The following is a 23,957-nucleotide window of genomic DNA, read 5'->3' on the forward strand; positions in this document are numbered from 1 at the left end:
CCATTCGATATTTAGGATATTATTGAAAATTCAGTAACTAAACTTACTATGTGAAATACATTACATAGATCAGTTACATACAGACTGATATTTTCACGTCTTTATTTCTGTTAATTATGGTATTACAACTACAAGGTATTTTTACTTTCCACTAAACCTTCCATTAATAAGCCCTTTGTAAACAGCTCAATAGTTTAGGAATAACTTTCCATGGTTTTTCCTCTTTGTAGAGAGCAAACCATAGAAAGATCAAGCAAGCAGCCTCTTCAATGAATACAAGCGCAAAACAATTTAGTTTTCTCTGTGGCCATTTGTTCCAAAGTATATAAACTAAACTGAAACACAACATAAAAAAATCTAATGTTTAGGTTTAAATCCATTTCTAGTTTTCTCTAATAGGCTGCAACAAACTCAAGTAGAACTGGCAACAAAAAAAACCTGTCTTCTCTAACCTTGAGAAGGTATGTTGTCATGTCTGGCACGAAGTCAGCAGAAATATCTTCTAAACATTTTCTGATAATCACCAGCATAATTCATCACTTATCTCTACGTGTTTCAGATATTTTCTGGCTGCCTCACTGAACTAAAATGGAAATGGTTGAAGTCTGCAGTGACCTCTTAAATGATTTATTCCATTTAGCTTGAAGACTTAGCTTAAAGAGAAGCCTTTACCTTCTTTACCTCGTTTCAGTAAGAACCACTGTGTTGAACTAAGTGCAGCTCGATTGTCACCGTTTTTCAGGGGTGAAAGTAGTTTTAAATTCCTTTTGAAATTCTCCAACTCTTGCTCCAACAGCGGTTTTCTTTGTGGTTAATCATGGGCTTTTATTCTGAATTCACAAAAGCATTTCCTGTTAGATTCTTAAAGTTGTGTGTGCAATTGACCAACATAGAAGCAAACAAACCAGCAAAACAATTTATGCATTTTTCTTAAACTAACAAATTAATGCATATGACGTTGTTCACATGAGGATTTTTTTTTTAAATACAAAAAATGCTGACAAAAGATCACAAGTTTTATTTAACTTCAAATACACATTTCCACTATACAGATAAAATAAGTTACCAACAGTGAGTTACATTTCTCAAAGCTGAAGCATTAATATCACTCTGCACATTAAAACTACTTTTCATATAATATTGTATAGCAATATGCACATGGATGTATCAGTGGTTAAAGGGTGCGCTTTGAGTGATGCACAGCCATGAGGAGAGGTCCTTTTATTGCAGAATGACATTTTATTTCCAAACCCAGGAGAATACATGCTACGCTGCAGCTTTTTGACTGCGCTCCACAGCCATCCTCTCCAGCCGCTCTGTGTAGAATCCGTTAAAGTCCAGCCTGTGGAGTCAAACACATCGGGGTTAATAATGTGTTTGCGTGTGTTCTGAAAGGAAAATGGTTTCCTTTTAAAACCATTTGAAACTGATGAAAAATCATTGTTACTTTAACTGCACAATGTAATAATAAAGCTGCTTAAGTTGATCAATTAAACCAGCATACGATAAATGACTTTGTGAATATATAAATAGCAGAAAGGAAAAATATGTGGTACTCTTTCTGCTTATCCCCCTTTACATGCTTTATGAAAATAAAACCAAGTACATAAGGCCTACTTTATATTAACAAAAACATTTATGCCAACGTTTTTTGAAAGTTGTGCAAAAGATCTCAAGTTACAATCAACCAACTTGTGATTGTAATTTTGTCAAGTTGCAATCACAAGTTCAAATGTTCAAAAATTTTATTGGCATTCATGCAAATGATGTAAAAATTACGAAGTATCTAAATACTCTAAATAGTGGTAAGTGTTTGTATTCATCCTGTTCTATTCCTGTTACACGTCTGTAGTGGAAAGTTTGGGGGAGTTTGTTTTGTGGGAAGGTGAACCTGTTTTAGGACTATCAGAGCACAGATGTTGAATCCAGACACACATCTCAGATGTTTATATTTGTTAAAAAAATATATTAGAAAACCACATCTTCCACTTCATAATTTTCCACTAGTTTGTGTTGGTCTATCACATGAAATTCAAACCAAATACATTAAAGTTTTGGATGCAATGAGAACATGAGAAAATACATCTGGTCATCCTTTGACTTCCATATTTACCATAACTATCATTGTAATGTTACAGCAGCGATGGGAATGAAAAAGTGGGCATGATTTTTTTTGGTTGAAATTATTCTAGAAAAGATCACATCATCCTCAAGGTTTCACTTTCAAGCCGCTTCGATTCAGTATCTCTTTGCTCTCTCTAAGGCAGAGCATTACAACCACCACGTCCCACACTTAAGCTGATGACACACAACTTCTGTTTCAATGCATGATCACAGTTTCTTTCTGTCATTGATGACTATGCCCATTAAAAGGAGGAAAGGGGCCAGAATCCACTCCAGTTTAATGCAGAAAAGACAAAACTAAACGCTTTTGGTCCAAAGTGGATTCAATGAGATTTTCTTGGCTTTTTAATTGTAGTCCTTAAATATTGCATTTTTTTAAATGTAATTTTTGTGTACTTTCCTTTCCAACACTTTTAATAAACTGTGTATGAATGACGCTATACAAATACATTTGACTCACCTATTAAGAATGTATTTCTGGGGTCACAGGTCTCTAAACCTGTTATTGGGTTAGATTTCTAAATGTTTGAGAAACACCAGGCTTAAAGTAAAATAAGCAGCACATTTGCCAAGGTTGTGAATCATCCAGATTAAAAAGAGAAGTTACAAAACCCGGTTTGCTCTGGGAAACGGTGAAGGGAAGCGTAAGAGCTGTGAAAGGGTTAACCTGTAGATGATGCTGATCATGCTGTGCTCGCAGTCGTTGGTGCTGTAGATGCTCAGCTTGTCCAGCAGGTCCAGCAGCATCATGCTAAAGTTGCTGTCGAACTTGACGATGGTGGCCTCGAAGCTGGCGTCTGACTGGAGGCCGTGCTCGGCTAAAAACTGAAGCAGCAAAGAGAAACGCAAACCGGACGATCAACCAAAACCGCTCACATGCGTGGGCAATGGATGGATGGCATTTTTCACTTTCTGGTTTAGTGAATCTGACTTAATTGAACTGGAAGGTTAAATTAACAGTAACTCATTCATTCCCGGTGCCTACATGGTAACTATATCACTTTGTTTTCCTTTTGGTCAATACACTGCAACCTACTTTCTACTGCAGAGGTTAATTTTATAATTTCTAACACACGTTCAGTGAAAAACTATTAAAACAAAGTAGACTGAAGTGTTTCGGTTCATATTTGGTACAACATAATGAAATAAAAACATCTCAATTTACCATTAAATGCAGCACTGTGAGTTTCTAAGAGGACAGAGCTGTAAGGAGCATCGTCTTTAAATACCTTTTTCTCCGTCTCATCCAGCTGTTCGCTCGCAGCTGCAGGTCTGGCCACCGCTCCCTGTTCGTGGGAGAGGCGCTCCAACCTCATGCTCTGGGTAAATGTCTACAAGACCCAAGAAAACACAAAAGAGACAGAATATTACTTTGCAGGCAGCTCAGAGGAAGAAATCAGATCTCAGAAAGCTAAATAAAAATCCAGACTAGTCTTTACAAATGCACTAGGAGAAAAACCTAACTTGCACAGTTTAAAGGCAAGTCAAGCAAGTTTAAGCAAATGTACAAAAATCTTTGAGTTCGGGGTGAAAGAAAAAAATTAATAAAAATCTGCAAGTTTCACCAACACAAATGTAAAACGTTTTAAGACCATTATGCATTAAATAAAAGATACATATTGCAACAGAAGGGATCCAATGGCTACGATGAACATAAAATTTACTCTTACCCATGATGGCTTTAATAAAGTAGCAGATTTCACCCTACCTAGCCAACAGAGGTGTATTGGGTAGTGGTAGCCTCAACCGCCTCAACGCACAGAACTCGGTGCAGATGTCTGCACACAACTACAATTTCTAATTAATTAACACTAAAAGAAAACTACATAGTCTTAAATTGTGCCACAATAAAAACTAAGACATGTGATTGACAATTTTAAGGCCAACTTATCTTTTTTCCTCCCAATTTTAAATGCATGAATTATTGACTCAATACTTTTTAAGGATGAATCCTGCTGATCTAAAACAGAAAAGGTTCAGTCTGAATTACTGTCCAACAATGAAAAAAAAAGTGTATCTAGTGTATCTAAATATCTGCTTTCAAATGTACAGTTACATACTGAGCTTCTGTCAGAACAGGAAACAGCCACATCCTGTGGATTCATGTTTTTTTTTTATTATTTCAGTCTATTTTTGAAACTTCTTTCCTGATGTGTGAGTATAATTTATCCGAGACGTCGGCTGTTTGAATCCTATAGTTTAAGTTGCTCAATTTATTTTTTTTTCTTGTTATTTTCTCACTTCCACAGACCTGTATGCAGTTAGTGAACGTGACGCAGACGGACATGAGCTTGGAGAAGATCCTGAGCAGCTCGGGGTTCGTCAGCATGCAGTCCTTCAAACAGTTGTCCAGGAAGCTGGTGTGATGGCACAGAACATCGTCGATGTTCGAAGCCTGACGAAGGAGAGCAAACAGTCAGCACTGGAAACGGATTAGACCTGCGTGAGGATTTGTTGAAACGATTCCCCTCACGGTTTTCAGGTTGTTCTCCATGATGTGCCAGGTCGGCTCCATCACCTCGAACATCATGTAGTACTGGATGTTCTGAACAAAGTTGAGCATCCTCTGGCGCAGGGCGAACGCAGCTGCAAACCTGCACAAAGATCATCTTTAGCTCAAATATTACCACTTTAGGTTTCCTTTTTATGTGTCTTCTAAGGGCATTTTGTAAAGATTTCAACATTTTTACAGTATTTGCATCAATTTCTCATTACAAGTATGATTATTGTGTCATGAGTTTCTATGACTAATGTCTAATAATAATAAATAGGGATGACCCGGTTAAATCCCAGGTTATATCTTGATTTCAGATGATTCCCACATTTTTTGGGGGGGATTGTGTTTTTGTTTTTTTTACCCCTGGAATAACAGAATCTAAACATTATTTTCCCACAGAGTAGGACTAGGCTGCACAAAGCAGCTTAAATATTATTCTAAGTGTTAAGTTGTTCAAAATAAAGTGTTAGCTCTCTGGAGCAGGAGAGATTTTATCTGCATATGATTACCTGGAACTGCATTGAAATATGTATCAGGTTTAATTATGAAAGAGTTATATCCATACAGACAGCAGAGACGTTCACAAGTCGTTTTATTTTTTTTTTTTGTTGCTTTGTTTTGTTTTTCAAACTCCAAAGTCAAGCCTCAAGCCTTTCATCTGAAGGAAACGTTTTCTCATTAAATCCACAACGTGTATGTCACCTCTCACCCTGTAAATTCATTTTGCATCACGTATTTCCTGGTCCATTTTTGTTTGCACTTTTCTACCTTCGCTCAGCCTTTGGAAAACATTCAATTCTTAAAACTCACCATTTAGCAGAAGGCAGAGAATACAACTTGAAGTCTTTGTTGCTGATCCAGACGTTGCACAGCAGCCGCTCCACATGTTTGCAGTAAAACATGTGTCTGAAAAGCATCTGGTACCTGGTCAGAGCTTTCCTAAAAGAATAAAAAGGATTGCTAAAGCTTTTTACTTAATCCCAACCAAACGAGTAAAAAGGTTTCACGGATTTGAATAAATACCTGATTGGATTTGACAATAATCCACTATTAACTAGTGGAATCAATTAATAAATGAAGTCTCAACCTATAAAAAAAAATCCTGATGACAGCGTCTCTATTTAGACATTTGCTTCAGTTTTCTTCTGCGTTAAGGTTAGGGGCTTTCACATGTTAAATGTCACCTTTTCCATCAATTTTTCATCAAATTATTCAGCTGAACCAACATCAGCCGTGATGTTCAAGGTTTTCTGTTTACATTTCAGTTTGAGCTGCTCAAGTCTTACAACATTTCTGCTTCACAGTCATCAGCCACCACTTTGAATTGTAACTAAATCCCAACGTTTCTCCAGGAAAGTCATTCGAAACTGGAGGTTATGTTTGCAGATTTCTGTTCAACGCTATTTTAAGTTTGAAATACAAAATAAAAAATCCCCCCAAAAAATCTGTGTTTAAGTGTGATTAAGTGGAACCTGTTGATGATGAGTGACAGCGGCCACTTGACGATGTAGTCGAAGGAGAAAGCCTCCAGGCCGCTGAGGGCCCCATCGGTGGGCTCCGCGTTGATGATGGCCTTCTCCTGCTTGGTCTCAATGGCGAGCACGCGCAGCAGCTGAGTGATGACATCATGAGGCATCAAGTCGATCTGAGGACAGAGAAGGTGGACATCAGAAAAAAGTGAGCAATGATTTACATTGTAGGGCATGAAGAGTTCGGGTTGTTTTTTTTTCCCACTTGTTTTCTGTTGATTTATTCTTTCCTCCAATAAGAACTAAACAATTTAACTTGCTGTCCACAAAAACTACAAAATTAAGGGAAGATTTAATTCTAGCTCACTTAATGTTAAACATTTTAAATGAAAAAAACATAAGCAGTCCATACTTTTCCATATTCAAATTCCCAGGTTTAAAGATAGACATTAAATTTCTCGGAGTTCTGGTACTGAACCTGGAAAAACTACTGACTGTCTGGGACACTTAGACTCCCAGACAGTATATATATATATATATATATATATATATATATATATATATATATATATATATATAAAATCAATCATTTGAATTTTTCTCTTAGAGTGCAACCCAACTACCTCCATTACTATTATAATTATTATTACTATTATAGTCATAGTTCTGATTACAGACGCTCTCAGTGAGTGCCAGCTGGAAACATCCTTGAAGGAAGGAAGGATTCCTTCATTTTTCCTGGAAAATTAAGGACTGAAATTCCATATTTTCCCAGGCTGTGTGGAAACCGAGGGGTGTGTATGAGCAAGGCGATGAAATTGACGTAAAGACTCTCCACTTGTACTTAAGTGTTCCCTGATGATTAACTTTGTTAAATGTTCCAACCTCAGGCTGTTTCTGCATGACCTGGCTGAAACTGAACCATGTTGACACAACCATAAGGAAAGCAGAAATACGACTTTCTCCCACCTTCAGGTCGTCTTTGAAGGGGTCGGTGTTGGCCGTGCTCATCCTCAGAGCCAGCTCCAGCAGCGCTTCGAGTCGGGGAGGAACAATGTCATCAACCGGTTTCTTTAGCTCCTCCTCTGTCAGGTCCATGAAGTGCACAAAGAAATCTCCTTTGTCCATTAAAAAGTAGTGCTTGATTGACCTGGTGGACATAAAGTGGAACGCTTATGATTTCAGGTCGGTAGGTTGAGTTGTTTCACTCAAAGGAGAGAAAAAACTTTCAATGCAGCATCTCTCCGTCATTCACCTGAGACGTAAAACCAACTCCTTCTCATCCATGAGGAAGTCCAGCAGGACCTTGCTGGCGTAGTTGTAAGATTTCTCTATCTGCTCCACGTAGGCCCGTTCCTTCAGCGTGTACAGCACCTCCTTGGCCTCCGGACACGTCACATCTCGGCCGCACTCCCGCACCACATTCAGGTACTTTCCTATAAAACAGTAAAAAAAAAAACAACAAAACAACCGTTAAAACACAGGAACTAAAAAGCCGCTTCATGCTTTTGCTTGTTCTTACCTGTGCTCAGAATTTTGTCGGCCATTTTCTGGAGAAAAGAGGGGATCCGGTGCTGTACGATGGTGTATCTCTGATCCCAGTATTTGTCGTTGTAATCTTCCTGGATTTTCTCCTTCTGCAGCTCGTGCTCCTCCACCATAAACTCGCTGTGCAGCAACAAAATGCAGACACACACTAAGAACATCCTCAAGTCTTTTTTTGCAGCATCATACTTCTTCATATTTTGTTACATTACAACCACAGACTTTGCATTTCGTTGCCATTCTGACATAGACCCACACAAAGTATTGCATAAATTGCTAGGTGAGCAGAAAATGATAAATATTTGTTTCTTAAGTGTATTAAGGTAAGAGGTTAGAATCATATTTATTTTTGTTTTAAAAACAAAAAACTATTTTTCTTCTTTGCTTTTATGCAAACGTAGAAGAAAAAGTTGTAACAAGGTCAAATTTGACAAGGTTTAAATAATCCATACTTTCCTATGGCTTTTTTTTTCCCACTGATTCATGTAAAAATATAAAGAAAATACTTTTGTCTTTCTGATTTTGCTGTATGAACCTGTAGGGATCCTTGATGATTCCTCTGTAGATCCACTTCTCCAGGATTTCAAAGTAGGGGACGCTGGCTGCTTTAGTGAGGTAGAGGCACAGCTCCTGGGCCTGGCTGTCGCCCGTGTAGTTGAAGGTCCGGTCATGAAGAAGGCTCAGTGTCGCTCCGCCCATACATTCCCCTTTGTCCAAAGAAGAAGCTGAAAATTGTATTTTTACAGAAAACGGTTAGTGAGAGTCATTTCAGCTACAGCTGTTGCCATTCATGAGGCAATACATGACTACTGTTATTTTAAAAGGTCTTCTGAAGAACAGAAAATTGCTTTATTAAAAGCAGGTGTGCATTTTGCTGTTTGTGCCTGCGGCGCCCTCTAGTGAGAACGTCAGGCAAGACAAACCTGGTTGAAACTGCAGCTAGAAGCAGGGACTACAGAGTCAAATACCAGATCAAAAGAGCGTCCGGCTTCTTACCGATAGACGCCAGGATCTCCATGGTCCTCATGGTGGGTTGGATGTAGAACCAGAGTTTCTGCAGAGACAGAAGGCCTTGCCGCTGGAGGTGCTCCAGCTGAGTGACCAGAATCAGGTACTCCTTCATCAGGGTCCTCATCGCCGCCGTCAGAGCGTGGTTCACCTGGCCGTACTCAAAGGACGACTTCTCCTCAATGAACCTGGAAAACACATCCAAGCTCTTTCAAGCAGATCGAAAAGAATCACGTTTAAAAGTTCAGCCTTCTTGGTATTTCATCATTCCCCGCTATTTGGGATCTCTCGAAAACAGATCCAGTCAGTCAGCATGTGGTTTATATTGTAACTTCACAGCAGAGTAAACGTCTTATGAATTATTTTCTGGATTCTGACACATTTTTCAGGGTTTTCCCCGAGCTCTTAATCCTTAGTAGCAAATATATTCTACAGCTTCAAGTGAGTAAAGACATCATTTAATTTCTGAGCATTTTTACTCGGAAGAAAAGTGACTAAACAAAGACCACAGTAAGTTAGCAATTTCTGTAATTTTTAAGATCTAATCATGTAACATAGATGTAGGAAAACCAAAATTTGATTATTACAAGTGAGAGAGAACAACAACAGAGGAGCATAATATAGAGATGACGCCATTAAAAGGAGTATTTACTTAAATGAGGAAGGAAGTCCAAAATTACCTACATCTGCAGTTTTTTAAAATCATAAAGCAGTAGATTTTAAGCGTTTATTTCTGTTAATGTTGATGATTACAGAGTAATCATGAAAATGATAACCTGAGATTCTGTTTCTTCTTTTTACCGTGTTACAGTGGAGTAATATGATGCGACTGGCAATATTCTGTTAACCAGCTCCTTGATGGACATGTCCAGCGTTGCATCAACTATAAAAGAGCGGTTCTGCCTCCCCAGGACAGGCTGAGCGGTGATGTCCCGTCCGTCCACCCCAACCAGGACGAACAGCAGATCCTCAACCACAAACTGCTCCTGAGAGGGGAGGGGCAACGTGCCTGGCCACACGAGGTAAAAAAAAATAAAAAATGTACACAGGAATCAGCACAGCAACACACAAGTGGCATAAATCAGAAGGACAGCCCGCGCCGTGTGTACCGATGGTGACAGCTTGATCTGCAGGAGCAGGGCTGGTGATGAAGTCTCCGATGAGAGCGGGACGGTCGTAGACCCAGTTAGGAAACACGGGGTTGGGCTGTGTGGGGTTCTTCTTGTTGTGTTTGTCTCTCAGCATCTTCCGTGTGACTTCAGCAGGCTAAGGTCACAAAAAAAAAAAAATTCAACGCGAGAAATTTTGCTGGACTACAAATTGTTCCAGAAATGATTGCGATGTGGAGGATCTTCAGCATGATCCGAGTCTTAAAAAGCCTGATTTTTTTTTTTTTTTTCCCCCTGACAAGTGATCAAATGAAATTAAACACTGCCAGGTTGTGCCCACAACACAACTCTTCAGTAGGAATGTTGAAACTGCAGGAAGAAGACTCAGCGTTAGCGACGAGGTGTTATAAAACTAAAGTCACAAAAAGTACAGAGATGTAAGAAGTTATTAAAAAAGGAATCTGTATTTTTTGACCTATCGTTTTGACATGTCACGTGAGTATTTACACTATAAGCAGAGACATCAAGAATGCGAGAGGCGTCCCTTTGAAAATATGGTTTTACTATCCTTTTAAACAGGCTTTAAGCGATTGATTTTTCACTCTCTTGCAGTGATAATGAGCAGTAAATATGTCACTAGATATCGTAAAAAAAATAATAATTCTTTTAATAGTTTCATACATCTCTGAGCTTCCTCTAATTTCATTTTAAATACCAGTAAAAAAAATAATAATAAAATACCTTTGAGACGTCTTTACTCAGTAAGCATCCACACCTAAAACTGTTGTCATGGCAACCTGGTAGCTGTGACTACAGTCAGCTCAGCGATTTGAAAATGACCAGATTTTTGAGCTGCCAACCAGTCGGGACCAAAGAAGATGAGAATCATCCGCCTCCAGTCACTAGACAAATTTTTTTTTTTTAAACTCACCAAAGGGGCGTTGGAGCTGGCCGTCACGTTGCCGAGCTTCTTCCGCAGTTCATCCAGCTCCTGCATGGACATCTTTGTGCTGGTTTGAGGCAGAGTGTAACTGGTGGCGGTGGTTGGGTTTGAAGACTCTGACCTCTCTTTGGCATTCTGTTGTAGAGACTGAAGTGTCTAAAATATAAACACAGCAAAAGCAGGTGGAAAGGTTACTGACACTGAAAAAATTCTATGTTTAGCAGGTAAAATGTTTCTATACAATGTTTGAAAAAAGAAAATTTAGAAAACAAAAAGAAAAAAAAATCCCTCCAAATATGCTTTGTTTTCACACATTACCTCTTTATCCTCACAAAGTTTGGAGAGCAGATATACCAGAGGGTCAAGATTACGGACATTTTTGGACTTCAGCTCCTCGTATTTCCTCAGAAAGTCTTCAGGTGTTTTTGAGAACTCTGCTAATTTCACCTGAAAATTATACAAAATAAATTTAATTTAAAAACAAAATATTTTCCTGGCAACATATCTCCAGAGTTTTCCCAGTGTATTACAAGCCTGCGGGGCTTTACTTGTGCACCCATCAGGCTAAGCATTACTTATTTAAGTTTTTTTCAAATGTTTGCATTTTTAAGATTTTATAGTTGGTTTTCAGATATTAATCTTTCAATAACATCATTGTGTTATTGAACTTTAAACATTTTTTAACTGAAAAATACAGCAGGCCGTTGCATGAATGACTGCCCGAGTGCCCCAACCACAGGGCTTAGGGAAACCTTGCGTCTCCTTTCATTAATGAATACAAAATCATATTGTAACTCCGAGTATAGTTTGTGATACCCAAGTATACATCAAAATTTAATTCTATTGAAAAATATATAAATATTTAAAATTTTCAGAAGGCAGTAAAAAAACAGTAACATCAACAAAAAAAAATTACCAGCATAGATGGATGCAACTGAACAGAGGATGGTTTTGGACCTCGTTTCTGTCCTCTTTACATGTTTCATGGTGTGTGTGACTCACCTTGGCACTGTGAGCAGAGACTGTGGTGGTGACATAAGGAGTCCTGTGCTTCTGCAGCAGGTCGATATATCCCTCCGCCCCATCCCCTCCTCGGACCTGCAGGAGGCTGAGCAGCTCGTTCACATCATGGTGGATCCTGAATTCACTCATGATGGCTGTGGCAGCTGAAAGACATTTCATTACGTTTAAGTAGAGAGGTTGGGACTAGCTAAGCTCTACTTCAGAGAAACATCTGCATCAGAGCTGCTGATTAAAATGGACAATAGTCTTAGCAAGCTTATCCTAAGATAACTGGATTCTAAACAATTTTAAAAGCTGTTTGTTCCACTTAACAACGATGACGCGCAGCTGCAGTTTACGTTTTCTGATGCTAAAAAGCTAACTAGCCTGCAAGATGTAGATGCTAAATAGTTGATAGTTTACCCAGTTAATAAATAAAACAATAAACACCAAAATATAACAAGATTACACCCTTGTCCTAAGCCGTAATATATACATATAGCAAAACTCTAAGGTTGGTACAATACCTGTTGGTCCAATTAAATAACAGATTTCAACTGCATAGATACCAAACGCGCCCACCACCACTCAAATACCGCTTCTTCGTTTAAAAACATTCCTATCACGGACTCAACACTGGCCCCTAGAGGTCAAAAACACACACTGCACGACTCTGCTCCATTTTCTTGTTTTATCAAGTTCTGAAAATACAATAACCATTTTAAGTGTTAATGTTAGGAAGTAGTAAAGTTATTTGACTTTCATAGTTAGATAAGCTTTCATTTCTTAATTTGTTTTGTCACAATATGGGAAAAAGCTAAAATGCTAAAAGTATGAAAAATACATCAGTGGGTTTCTAATTGTAAAGGTAAATAAATGATTACGAAATGAGATATAAGAGAGAGGAGAAATCCAATGCAGTATTTTAAAAAAATCTACATGCCTTTGATCAATAGAATAATAAATGAAAGGTTTTATTAATCTAATTTTCCATGCTTATAAGTAGGCATTTGTGGAGTGCGCAATTAACAGTTGTAATCTTTTTAAAATCACATTTGAAGCTTTTAATACTACTTACTTATTTTGTTTGTTAATTTGGTACAAATTTAGATGTAATGTTCTATTTTGTAGTGGTGTTTAAGGGCTTATTGCACAGAAAATGTTGATTCCAAACTCAACTGCAACAATACCCTGGTTATCTTTTCTACTTAGTTTTTTTCCCCAGACAGCAATGTACTGGCCTGTATTGCTGTGAACGACCATCTTCCTTTGCAGATACCTTTTTAGCGTTGTGTCAAGTAAAGCAGTCTTGTCTGTCAATATAGATAATCATAACATACAGTTTCAGAATTAAAAAAAAGTTTTTATTGGTCTTACTAGCTTCAGTTAAATTATGTAGAGCTATATTTTTTGTTGCACGTGTACCTGTGCAAAGAAAACAAAAAAATCACTGTGCAGAGTAAGCAAAGGACGCTTTTATTTTGAAAAACCATGACATAGAGGAAGTAAACAGTAATCACGTTACAACCCGGAAGAATTGCCCTTCTCTGAATAACGTTTGAATAGCAAATAATGACTACTGTATCTGAGGAAGAACTGATTAACAAAAGGGCTGCAGAGGTCTTCTAGTTGCTAGTGGTCATATTTGTGTCCTAATCTGTGGTCTGTAAGTGGAGGCGGCAACGCCCTGATGCCCTCGGAGAACAATCCCCCCTCTCTGTTTACAACCAGTCGGCTGGGAGAAACTGGTTCCCCGCAGTGGGTCGTTAGCTAAACGGTTCTGCCGTGAGTGTTGTTTAGAAGGGGGAAAAAAATGGCTGAACTGCATGTCATGGAGCCGAGTGGAACAGCGACCATAGAGCAGCCCGAACATCGCGACGTTCGGGGTTCGATGCGTCTGGCGTCGCCCACTCTCTTGCTTCCTCCGCGGAGCAGCAGCCAGCTTAGCCCCGGCGGAGGAGGCAGCAGCGGGGGCAGCGGCAGGTCGGTGTTCGGTTTTCCGTTGAAGAGCAACCCAAGCTCGCCGTCCGAACCGTTGGACAAGCCGGGCTCACGGTGGGTTCGGCTTAATGTTGGCGGGACCTACTTCATCACGACCAAACAGACATTGTGTAGGGATCCAAAGTCTTTCTTGTTCCGACTGTGTCAAGAAGATCCTGACCTGGATTCTGATAAAGTGAGTACACTTAAAGATACTACATAGTGGTGTTTTCTACCAATAAAAACACTATGACACCACAGTCTTAAGGGGAGCTAGAGCTTGAGTCTGATGGACACAAGGCATCTTACTATCATGAAACCTGCACTTGGTTTTTTGCTCCAAAAGTTTGTTTTGTAATTGGGCTAATGGCTGCGTTGACCCCTCAAAAGCCGATTTCTTTGTATTGTATATATTTTCCAGAACTTATGTTAATTTACTCAAAATGTGTACAACCTATTTTTTAATTTCTTCCAATTCGCCTGAGCAACATAAGTGGGGCTCCTTGTTGAAGTTTAAGTCTTACAATGTTTTACATATTTGATTTACATGAACAATTGTACAAGTTTTTGTACAGGGGTAGGGTTACTTCTCACAGATCTGATTGTAAACTGAAGGACACATACACATGCTGTATCTTGGTATTGATCACAGTGTATTTTATGCTCTTCCAGATGGAATCATTTTATTTTCTTGATTGTTTGTTAGCTGTGCCCATGAATTATGGAGACAATAGCATCACAAAGCTGTTTGTAACATGCTTCGTCTTTTCATTCTGCTTTAGCTAGCACTCATAAAGCAAATAAATGCTGCATTCCTCTTAAAACACCTAAAAATGACACAGTTTGTCAGTACAGAGGCTCTCCTTCCAGTCTCTCTCACATTATTTTTGATGTTGATTTTCCAACAGCTTTTCTGTTCTTGACTATGGAGCAATAGGATGTTTTTCTTTATTCTTCTCTCTAGTATTACTGGTATTACATTTAGCCATGTCAATGGTATAAGGCTGTTCTGCAAGTTCATGTGTGTTGAGGCTAACTGGTAGATTTGGGCTAATTGAAAGTTTGCAATAATCCTGGAGTTCTTTAGAAAACCAAACCTTATGGTTTAAATGAATTTACTTTAAATTGGTGCTAAAGAAAAAGAAATCTGACCATTCCAGTCTACGTCGATACGCCTCACAAACTTCTCTGAAGTGTTTTGTCGTTGCCAATGTCAAAGTTCAAACATTTTTAGCCACAGCAATATGGCTAGCAAGTAAATGAAACAATGTTCTTTAAGTGCTTAAATATAATGGAGGGGAACAAATTGTCCACAGTTACTGATGATGTGCCACTGCATGTATAAAATGCTGTTGGATCTGTGGAAACTATGGCTTTAGCAAAAGGATGGAAACGATCAGATGCCAGGAAATTCCTTCCAGAACAGCTGAACTTTATCACTGGATGATCAGAATCACTATAATTGATGGCAGATGTGAGCTGAAGAGGACTGAATGCTTAAACAGAATCATAAGATCCTTCAACAAAGCATCAGTTTAAAGTAGTCGGCAAACAAAAATACCTTTTTGCCTCCTTGTTTAAAAAAAACTAACAAAATTGTATTTGTGCCAATACTCGTCTTCAGTTCCACACTGATGCCATGCAGTCCATTGGTAAAGCTCGGGTTTCCCATGCAGCACAGTCAGAGCAAGATGACAGATCACTGTCGTGTGATTAATTACAGGATGAGACCGGAGCCTACCTTATCGACAGGGACCCCACATACTTCGGCCCCATCCTGAATTACCTTCGACACGGAAAGCTGATCATGGATAAGAACCTGGCTGAGGAAGGTAACGCAGAACAGCATCTGACAGTGAACGCTGTAATCAGCTCCATCTGAAAATCTTGATTCAAAGGAAATATAATAATTTAAATGCACCAATGTTTTAGGCGTTCTCGAAGAAGCCGAGTTCTACAACATCGCCTCCCTGGTGAGGCTGGTGAAAGAGCGAATACGGGACAATGAGAACCGAACATCTCAGGTAACGTGAGACCAAACGGGCAACAGAGCAGCTGAACAGACTCATTTGTTGTGCATAAACAACTTAAATAATTGTGAGCTTGCTTTCAGACGATTGATGTTTATGTGTGTGCGTGTGTGTGTGTGTGCGGCGTCCCTCAGGGCCCTGTGAAGCACGTGTATCGAGTACTGCAGTGCCAAGAGGAGGAACTCACACAGATGGTCTCCACCATGTCGGACGGTTGGAAATTTGAGCAGGTGCAGATAAAGAAGCTTCGGGCATTTATTTTGAAGCTAACGCTACAAAATTTTACATCAGATGCTTAAGCAAAATCTTTTAACTCCAACATTTCATGCTCAAAGGTAAATATGTAGCAGACAGGCTGAACTTTAGGGAGCTTTAAACACAGGGATTTATAGGACATTGATGTCAATGATTAACTTCTTAGTTTACTTTTACATTTTTTCAAGAAAAAATTCTATAAAAGTATAACTGTTGTTTTTTTTTTGTCTCCAGCTCATCAGCATTGGCTCCTCCTACAACTATGGGAACGAGGACCAGGCAGAGTTTCTGTGCGTCGTTTCCCGAGAACTCAACAACTCAACGAATGGCATCGTTATCGAGCCCACAGAGAAAGCCAAGGTTGGTGTTTGGGAACTTTTGAGCAGGTAGCTGGACATGTGGATGATAAAAACCAGTTTTACCAATGCTTTAACTTCCAATAATCTCAGTACAAAGTATGGATGCAAAGATCATTTTGGGTGATTCGTCAATGAAAATGATCTACTTAATTTTCTAATCTTATCTACTTTGTCTGAGGTCTAAAAATCAAAGACTGCCCTCTTTTGCTTTGCCGTGAGACAGGTTTGACTGATAGACCGACCCACCAGGTCATATCTGCACATTTGCAACAATAGTTACCTCACCGTTGCCAACTTAGCAACTTTCTAGCTAAGCAATATTTCAGACAAAAAAAAATTGGCCAAAACCGGAATCGACAGGTCAGGCTTTTAAAAGATCTGTAATTGGAGATTGAACAGAAAACTGCAATCTATTTTCTGTTCAAGTGAAAATAAGTTTCACTTTTTAAATTAAATCATTCAACTTGTTTTAACTCGCCTTTAAAACAACAACAAAGATTTAGAATAATTTCAAAACTCTCTTTCAATTCAACTTTTACTTCTGGCCTTCAGATCCTTCAAGAGCGAGGCTCCCGGATGTGAGGAGCCGGTGAGTCGGAGCGGAACCACAGCCTCATCAAAAACACGAGCGCACACTCCAGTTATCATCGATCAGCCAGCTGCCCCCTCCTCCGGCGTGCCTTTCAACCGCGGAGGCTCCCTGACGCCTCCTCGTCTTTAGCGTTGCAAGGCGATCCCGGCTTCTCTCCTCGTTTCTTCTCCCGTTTTAAAGACACGACGAGTGAGGCGATTCTCCTCTTTGGCTGCAACATTGAAGTTTTGTTGACCTCTACTGGATAGATGCACAGAATAAATCCTCTTTTCCTTTAGCGGCTTTTATCAGATCTGGGATGTTCGCTGTGTGTCACAAATTTGGATCAGTTCAGCAGAAACTCCTCAGGACCCGAGCATAAAGGAATTAAAAGGACTCCATTTAAAAAAAAAAAAAAACCCTGGCTGCAAACGGAGCCTTGACACAGCAGATTTGCTCGTTGCTTCTAGAGACGGAGCCGAATAGGTGCAGCTTCTTCTCTGCTCATTAAAGGCTCACAGAGAAAAAGGAAGAGACCCTTTTTTTTTTTATTACTATTTATTTTTTCCGTTTCCTGTATGCGGCTCATTTTGATCTGTGAAAATTTGGAACGTTTCCACGCAAAAGAAAGCAGCTGACTCAAAACAGACCATTACTCCACTAGTGCACAAATTTGTTCAGGCATGTAAGAAATCTATATTAAAACCTATATAGTCGTCAAGATGAAAATATATGAAATTTTGAATGCAAATGGTGTAATTACTGATTTCTGTATCATAGCTGTCCTATATTTACATATTCTTGTGGGTGAGTTTATATAAATAAGGGGGGGGAATATCAGTTTTGTTACCAGACTAAGCGCCCATTAGAGTGTGAGTTTGTGTGTGCAGTGCCTCTATGCTTTCTGCCCATCACTGAAATATCACACTTTTCACCTGCACGTTTTCTGTGGTGTACCTGAAAAGAAAAAGGAAACAAAAAAAGGTGTTTTACAGCTAATATATCCTACTTTGATCTATTGCATATCTTAAAATTGTAATTAGGGATGAAGAAACCTTTCGCTCGTTGCCGTCTGAGCGTCAGAGCGTGGCGAGGTTCGAATCGTGGCCAGTCTGTAATCTGCCTCAACACATTTGCTGCGTCTTGTGTTTACTTCTCAGCCTTGCAGCCAAATGTCGTCCCGAAGTCTGCAGCATGTGTAGCAACCGCGGCGCAAGCTAGCTGTCCTGCTACTACTTAAACCCTGAGCCTGCATCAATGCAGGAAACTTGCAGTTTGTAAGAGAACCTCTCAGAGTAGAAGTGTTCTGACTTTTATCCTCTTCAAATCAAACGCTACTTTTTTTTTACCAGCTGTTTAGCTGTTTTTTTTTGTTTTGTTTTTGTTGCCAGCAACTTAGCAGGCTTTCTCTTGAAATATACAGTTTCATCTTATTAAATTAGAATACAGTTGAAAAGTTTATATATTGATTTATTTTACTAAGAGGGATATATTCCAAGTGTTGATCTCTGCTCGTTCATTTTGATAAAAGTGACTTTTAGCCAAAGGGAACCTAAAAATTCAGCTTTTCCGAAAATTTGAATATTACATAAGACCACCAAAAATAGTACACAGTAGTTATCATGATAAAGACTGGAAACTTAAGTTGTCCAGAAGACGCTCGTCGACACTTTCCATGTAGAAATTAAGTCACAAAGCTTTGTTGGCAGAAAGCTGTAGCCAAGAATATTGATGGAAAGTTGATTGAAAGGAAAAAATATCAGTAAGCATTAATAAAAAAAAAGGTAACAGGAAAAAAGCTTTAAATATATTACTGATGTACAAGGGATCTAGTTAATTTGAGTGTCACTTTTTGGATTCTAATATCAATGTATTAATTTAGTTGAGATAACTTAGAAATATAGTTTTATGGTTCATACCAACCATTTGAACCCAAACTATTCTTTTTAACTGAAAGAAAATGCAGAAAACAAAGTTTTCTGATTATTTTTTGTTTTAAAATGTCCTGCTTGATGGATGACCATAAGTAATTTAAAACATTGGCCCGGTCCGCCTCGCTAAAAGGTATCAGAGTCTTTTGGTTCTATAACCTTAAGAAAAGTAACCACAGTATCAGTATATGTGCAAACAAAAAAAGTAGACGCAAACGTATCGATAGTTCTAGTTGCTTTTATAAAAAATAAAAATAAAAAGATGAAAAGTAATATTTATGCTTACTGCTGCTAACAGGCTGACGTTGATTATCATGGTGTGCAAAATGTATAATGTCTGAATATTTTGGTTTTGAAGCCAAGACTTGGGCTAAATTAACAGTACATTTCAAGTGAATGTGCAGAATATCAAACCTTCCTGCTGTTCTGGTCAAGGGAAACGCCTTTTTTCAGCCAATTGAATATCATCAAACAGCAACAGGTGGGGTGGGGGCGTGCTATGCTCCTTACAGCTGGAGAAATCTCTGCTTTCCTCGGCACTTTCTCTATTCTGTAGAAACGACAGGGTGGAATATTTACACGTTTGAAACTGTAACTTTTTAAAACCTCAGCATGTCTTCGTAACGGGAAATCCTGCTCCCTACAACAGCATCACATTTATTTTGTAACACTTTTCAGCTTGATGCATTTTATTTTCATACAGCACGCTAAAAGCATATTCATATTTTAATTATTTCTCCTTGAAGCTCCTGGAGGTTCCACTATTTACATGGTAACAGGTACAGTTTTTAACACAGGTCATCTATACAACTGGCTTTCATCGCCTTCATGTTTCATCCCTTAAGATAAACATATTTATGGCATTGAAATCAAGCATGAACAAAAATGATGCATCTTGATGAGGGAAGAAAAATAAGAATCAGTGTTTTCATGCTTATTGTTAAGTTGGGACTCGGAGCCCAAACTTTGAGGCAACGTTTTCTTTCCTTCTCTTTCTTCGGTCTGTGTGTGTGTGTGTGTGTTGTGAAACTATATTCTGCTAACAGTGGTTATGAGCAGACAGCCTGCAGTTAAAAATACCCAAACATTTCATGAAGGAGTATTTGGTTTCTTACCTTGGCTGTTGCTTCCCTTCGTCTGTTCAGTGTTGTGCCTTTCACCAGTGTTGTGCTCAGTAGTACTCCGCTTTTATGAGAAGGTGCCTGTCATACCCATAAAAAAGTCAGGAGGTTTCTACCTAAAGTATAGTGTGTGTAGTGTTTTTTCTTTTTTTCTTTTAACCAAATGAAAATCATTTCGAATATAGGCATTACAGCTCTCTGGCCGCATAAAAAAAAAACAACTGTCAGTTGTGCCCCAAACAGGTTTTCTGTGAGCATCTGCATGTCAAGCCAATGACAAATGAGGACAATTGCAAGCTTTATCAGAAAATGTGAGATTTTCATGCTTCTTTTGTCATAAGGAAAATTTTAGATTGAAAAAGCAGCACAAAAACTGTATCATAAAGAATGGTTAAGCCTGGACTGAATCATTCTGGCCTTTCAGACGTGTGTAATTTCATATTTGCTTTGTGAAACCAGTTTGGGAAAACTGATAAAATCCCACAAATGGTTAAGATGATCCCTTGGATTGTTTTTAGCTAGCATTAGTGACTGCTTCCTTTGGGACTGACTGATTTTGAGCTACGTCACCCAACTTTCAGTTGCACTTTGCCCCTTTCTGGTATAAACATTTCTAAAGATTAGTTGGAATTATTTTATATTCAAAGTTATTTAATGGGTGTACTTACAACACATTCGTTTTACAAAGAAAGTTCTCTTCTACTGCTTGTATCTTAGTAAAACGTCAGCAGGGCACTTTTTAAAAGAAATCAATTTGACTGAGAACTTGAGATCCTTTTGCAGCTTATATTTTATTAAGTGACATGCTAACATCCCCATTTAATAATTCATATGTTAGTGATTGATATTAAAACTGTACAATGTTCCTATTAAAGTCAGAGATCGATCCAATCTCAATTTTACCTGGTTTGTGCTTGAAGGAAAATGTTAGCTATCATTTTGATTAAAACACATTTAGCTCCATGTTTAGAAACTTTTTTATCAGTGTTATCAGTGTTAGACCTCAAACAGATTTTTGTGAAAGATGCTAATTATGGTCTCCCAGAGTTAGCATGACGGAAACCTTCTTTAAAATATGATTTTTTTTAATAAGCTATCTTGGTAGTCAATGTTAATTTAAGATAATTAATTAAATTACTATTTAGAAAGCATATATTACTGTTGACTGTCAAAGGTTGCCTCAGATAATGCTAATAAAACATTGCCGACAATGGTAATTATTTGAGCCAGTTGGGATCAGTTGTGACTTTTTATTTTTTATTTTATTTTACTTTTTTTAGCTGTGACTTTAAGATCTAGCTTCTGCATATTGCAAATAAATGCGTTCCCAAAGTCAGTCTGTTTAAGCAAATTTGGTAAACGCTTTTTTAAAATAAGTAAAAATTCAGGGATCTTTGTGAACTGATGTTAGCAGTGCTAATGCTAATCATCGTTTCTCACAGTTAGCCTGAACAAAAAACATTTCTTAAAAATATTTTTTAAAATGTTGATGGCAATTTTAGTATTGAGACAAATTGAATTTGAAATGGCAAAAATATGCTGTCACTTTACTACCTGGCATTTAGCACAAAGCCCTGTGAAAGTGATATCGGCATTTAGCTCATGCTAATCTTAGCTTCCAGCTAGCAAACCGTTTGAGTTATAGATATTCTTTGAGGTGGGATGATAATTAGCTGTAGTTTTTAGTTGAAAGCAGTGATGATGCTGATCACAGCCACAGTTTTTCTGGAAGGCTTTCATTAAAAGCTTAGAGACGATACAAAAGTTTTAGATTAAAGTCAGATGCAACAAAGATCCATCCTGTGGTATTAGGTTTTCTTTACTGCTTTATTTTATGGGATCAAATATGTTGGGAACCACTTACCTTACTGAACTGCCGTGTGATTCTCCAACTATCTGCCTACAGAAACATGCTGTTAATGAGCAAAAGACCTGATCATAACTAGTGTCTATACAAAATATTGTACAGTACTGCCAAAATAAAAGTACCAGGGCACATAAAAAGACAAGAGCATGCATTGTTCTAAGGATAATCTTATGTACTGAACTTCGTCTGACCTCTGTGTTGGTTAAAAGTTGATGTGAAGCATGATGGGGGGCGAAGATGATGGCATGGCTCTGTGGTTTGTAAGTTGTATATTTCTGTGTGGAACAGTTGGTCAACAAATAGACGTATTTGTGACTCATGGACGACATGGTTCTGTTATTTGTTGGTTTTTTTGTTTCTTTGTTTGTTTTGTGCCGTGTATGTAGTTTTGAACACATAAATTAACCTGCCAGTCAGACTGGAGACCTTTCCGCAACAAGTTTTGGGTTAGGGAGTTTTTTGTTTGTTTGTTTGTTTGTTTGTTTTTGCCACCTGCAGAAGACCATGCAAAAAATAAATAAATAAATACATAAATATATAGAAACTGAAAATGTCTTGTGGATCAACTCACCAGTAAACCTGTAAGAACCTGCATGTGTTTGTGGACATGCACATGCATATACTCATTTAGATGTATTAGAAATGTCACATATTAACTTACTTTGTGCTCATTTATCAACAGTATTGATGTCAAATGTGAACATTGATAATGAAGACTGTGGAGAACATTTAACATTTAATTGTTTGTTTCACTTTAATTTATTTTATATTTTTTCAAATTTTGTCTACCAATGTTGTTACTTTACATATAACAATTTTAACAAAGCCCTGTCTGGTTTGTAATCATAAAAAAAATATGTCTGTGTTTTAAAACATGACTCACTGACTACTTATTGCTTTTGTTTGACTAAAGAAAATGCAGGCTGATATCCTACTTTAATAATATACTTTATATTATATATCCAAATAGGAAGACAAAGTGATTAAACATTTGAGGAGAAAGATAGCCGTGTCTGCATTTCTCTTGATAAGCTCAGACTTTCAGGTTGTGACTGAAATCCGACCATAATGTCTTAGGAATTAATTAAATAAGTTCAGGCATGCAAAACAAAAATAGCAGGAATTTTATTTATCACAATATCTTCAAACTAAGAAAAAATAACAGTTTTATCTCCAAAACAACATAGTTAATTCACTTTTAAAATGTTTCATTGGTGAGCGCAACAACAACTTATGAATTTATCTGTCAACCTTAACCATCAATGTCAATTTATTTATAGACTGCAGCATTTTAAAAACAATATAAATTGAACAAGATTATTTACAAATCAATCAAAGAACAGAAAAACAACAACTACTGCTCTTTTCAAAAATAATTGCCCTAAAGTCGACTTGTTCTGTAGGTTAACTAATCAGACGCTAAGATCCATTTTCCTGAATTTAAATTAATTAAATTAAATGTCAAGGTTAATAAAGGAATAATGCTCTAATTCAACAATAAATCATTATGTTTTAAAACATAATAAAATTCCCTTTTCAAAATTTTTAGTTTCTAATTTTATTCTAGTTAGACAAATATAAAACTTTATGATTATGCATCTATTATGTTGAGATCGTTTTGGCATTACAGTAATTAAGCCTCGACTTCTCAGCAGTAAAGTGGCCACCAGAGGTCACCAAAGCATATTTTTGAGAGTTTAATTGACATTGAAATAGTTTAGCAGTCCAACATTCCTCCATACTTTTCAGGATAATCTGTAATTTATTTTGCATGAGTATTTTCAGATTACTGGTTTAAGTTTAAGTTGAACCTCGGCTCCAGTCTCAAGTCTTTTGCAGCCGCTAACAGTTTGTATTTATTCTGACCATCTTCTACGTCCCTGATCGTTTCACGTTTCACTTTGGCAACAAGTTTGTTGGGATGATATGCAGCGTTAATTTTAATGCAGATCCAAAAGTTTCAGTTTAGTCTCAACAGATTTTGACATATTAATACAATATTTGCTGGACGACTCTACTGGCTTTCTCTTGACGTGTTTTGTCTTGTCTCTTTACTATAAAGTCCACAACTGCGAGATTGTGAATTATGAGATTCTCTCGCCTTTCCATTAAGGTGGGTTTGTAGTCGAGTCACACTGTCTTGTTT

General features: G+C 37.9%; 2 protein-coding genes across 3 annotated transcripts; one reads left to right on the forward strand and one right to left on the reverse strand.

Moving 5' to 3' along the window:
- Window positions 1–1,003: 1,003 nt before the first annotated feature.
- On the reverse strand, window positions 1,004–22,679 carry tubgcp2 (tubulin, gamma complex associated protein 2). 2 transcript variants are annotated; one of them, XM_044103123.1, is made up of 20 exons: window positions 21,809–22,679; window positions 19,939–20,025; window positions 19,238–19,373; window positions 11,698–11,861; window positions 11,014–11,142; window positions 10,684–10,851; window positions 9,753–9,909; window positions 9,445–9,652; window positions 8,632–8,831; window positions 8,171–8,360; window positions 7,613–7,758; window positions 7,346–7,526; window positions 7,060–7,240; window positions 6,094–6,266; window positions 5,432–5,560; window positions 4,598–4,718; window positions 4,376–4,519; window positions 3,354–3,455; window positions 2,792–2,949; window positions 1,004–1,342 (listed from the first exon to the last, which is right to left on the reverse strand). In XM_044103123.1, the coding sequence occupies exons 4-20, from the start codon at window positions 11,845–11,847 to the stop codon at window positions 1,267–1,269; spliced, it is 2,613 nt and encodes an 870-aa protein (XP_043959058.1). In that variant the 5' UTR covers window positions 11,848–11,861; window positions 19,238–19,373; window positions 19,939–20,025; window positions 21,809–22,679; the 3' UTR covers window positions 1,004–1,266. The 2 variants fall into 2 exon arrangements, with proteins under 2 accessions (XP_043959058.1, XP_043959057.1); XM_044103122.1 differs by lacking the exons at window positions 19,238–19,373; window positions 19,939–20,025; window positions 21,809–22,679 and adding an exon at window positions 12,225–12,333.
- On the forward strand, window positions 13,166–21,029 carry kctd2 (potassium channel tetramerization domain containing 2). Its single transcript, XM_044103127.1, has 6 exons — window positions 13,166–13,873; window positions 15,401–15,509; window positions 15,610–15,701; window positions 15,842–15,937; window positions 16,197–16,322; window positions 16,874–21,029. Exons 1-6 carry the CDS (start codon window positions 13,511–13,513, stop codon window positions 16,901–16,903), a joined length of 816 nt encoding a protein of 271 aa, XP_043959062.1. The 5' UTR covers window positions 13,166–13,510; the 3' UTR covers window positions 16,904–21,029.
- Window positions 22,680–23,957: the final 1,278 nt, after the last annotated feature.

Source organism: Gambusia affinis, linkage group LG20 (genome assembly GCF_019740435.1).
Source record: "Gambusia affinis linkage group LG20, SWU_Gaff_1.0, whole genome shotgun sequence".
NCBI lineage: Eukaryota > Metazoa > Chordata > Actinopteri > Cyprinodontiformes > Poeciliidae > Gambusia > Gambusia affinis.

Bases quoted from the DNA above. Each gene is read 5' to 3' on its own strand.
- tubgcp2 (XM_044103123.1), bottom strand. From the start codon at position 11,847: ATGAGTGAATTCAGGATCCACCATGATGTGAACGAGCTGCTCAGCCTC. The intron at 4,719-5,431 runs GTGAGTTTTAAG...ATCTTTGTGCAG, and splicing joins TCTCTGCCTTCTGCTAAATG to GTTTGCAGCTGCGTTCGCCC. The intron at 4,520-4,597 runs GTGAGGGGAATC...CTCCTTCGTCAG, and splicing joins TGGAGAACAACCTGAAAACC to GCTTCGAACATCGACGATGT.
- kctd2 (XM_044103127.1), top strand. From the start codon at position 13,511: ATGGCTGAACTGCATGTCATGGAGCCGAGTGGAACAGCGACCATAGAG. The intron at 13,874-15,400 runs GTGAGTACACTT...GATTAATTACAG, and splicing joins CTGACCTGGATTCTGATAAA to GATGAGACCGGAGCCTACCT. The intron at 15,510-15,609 runs GTAACGCAGAAC...CCAATGTTTTAG, and splicing joins TAAGAACCTGGCTGAGGAAG to GCGTTCTCGAAGAAGCCGAG.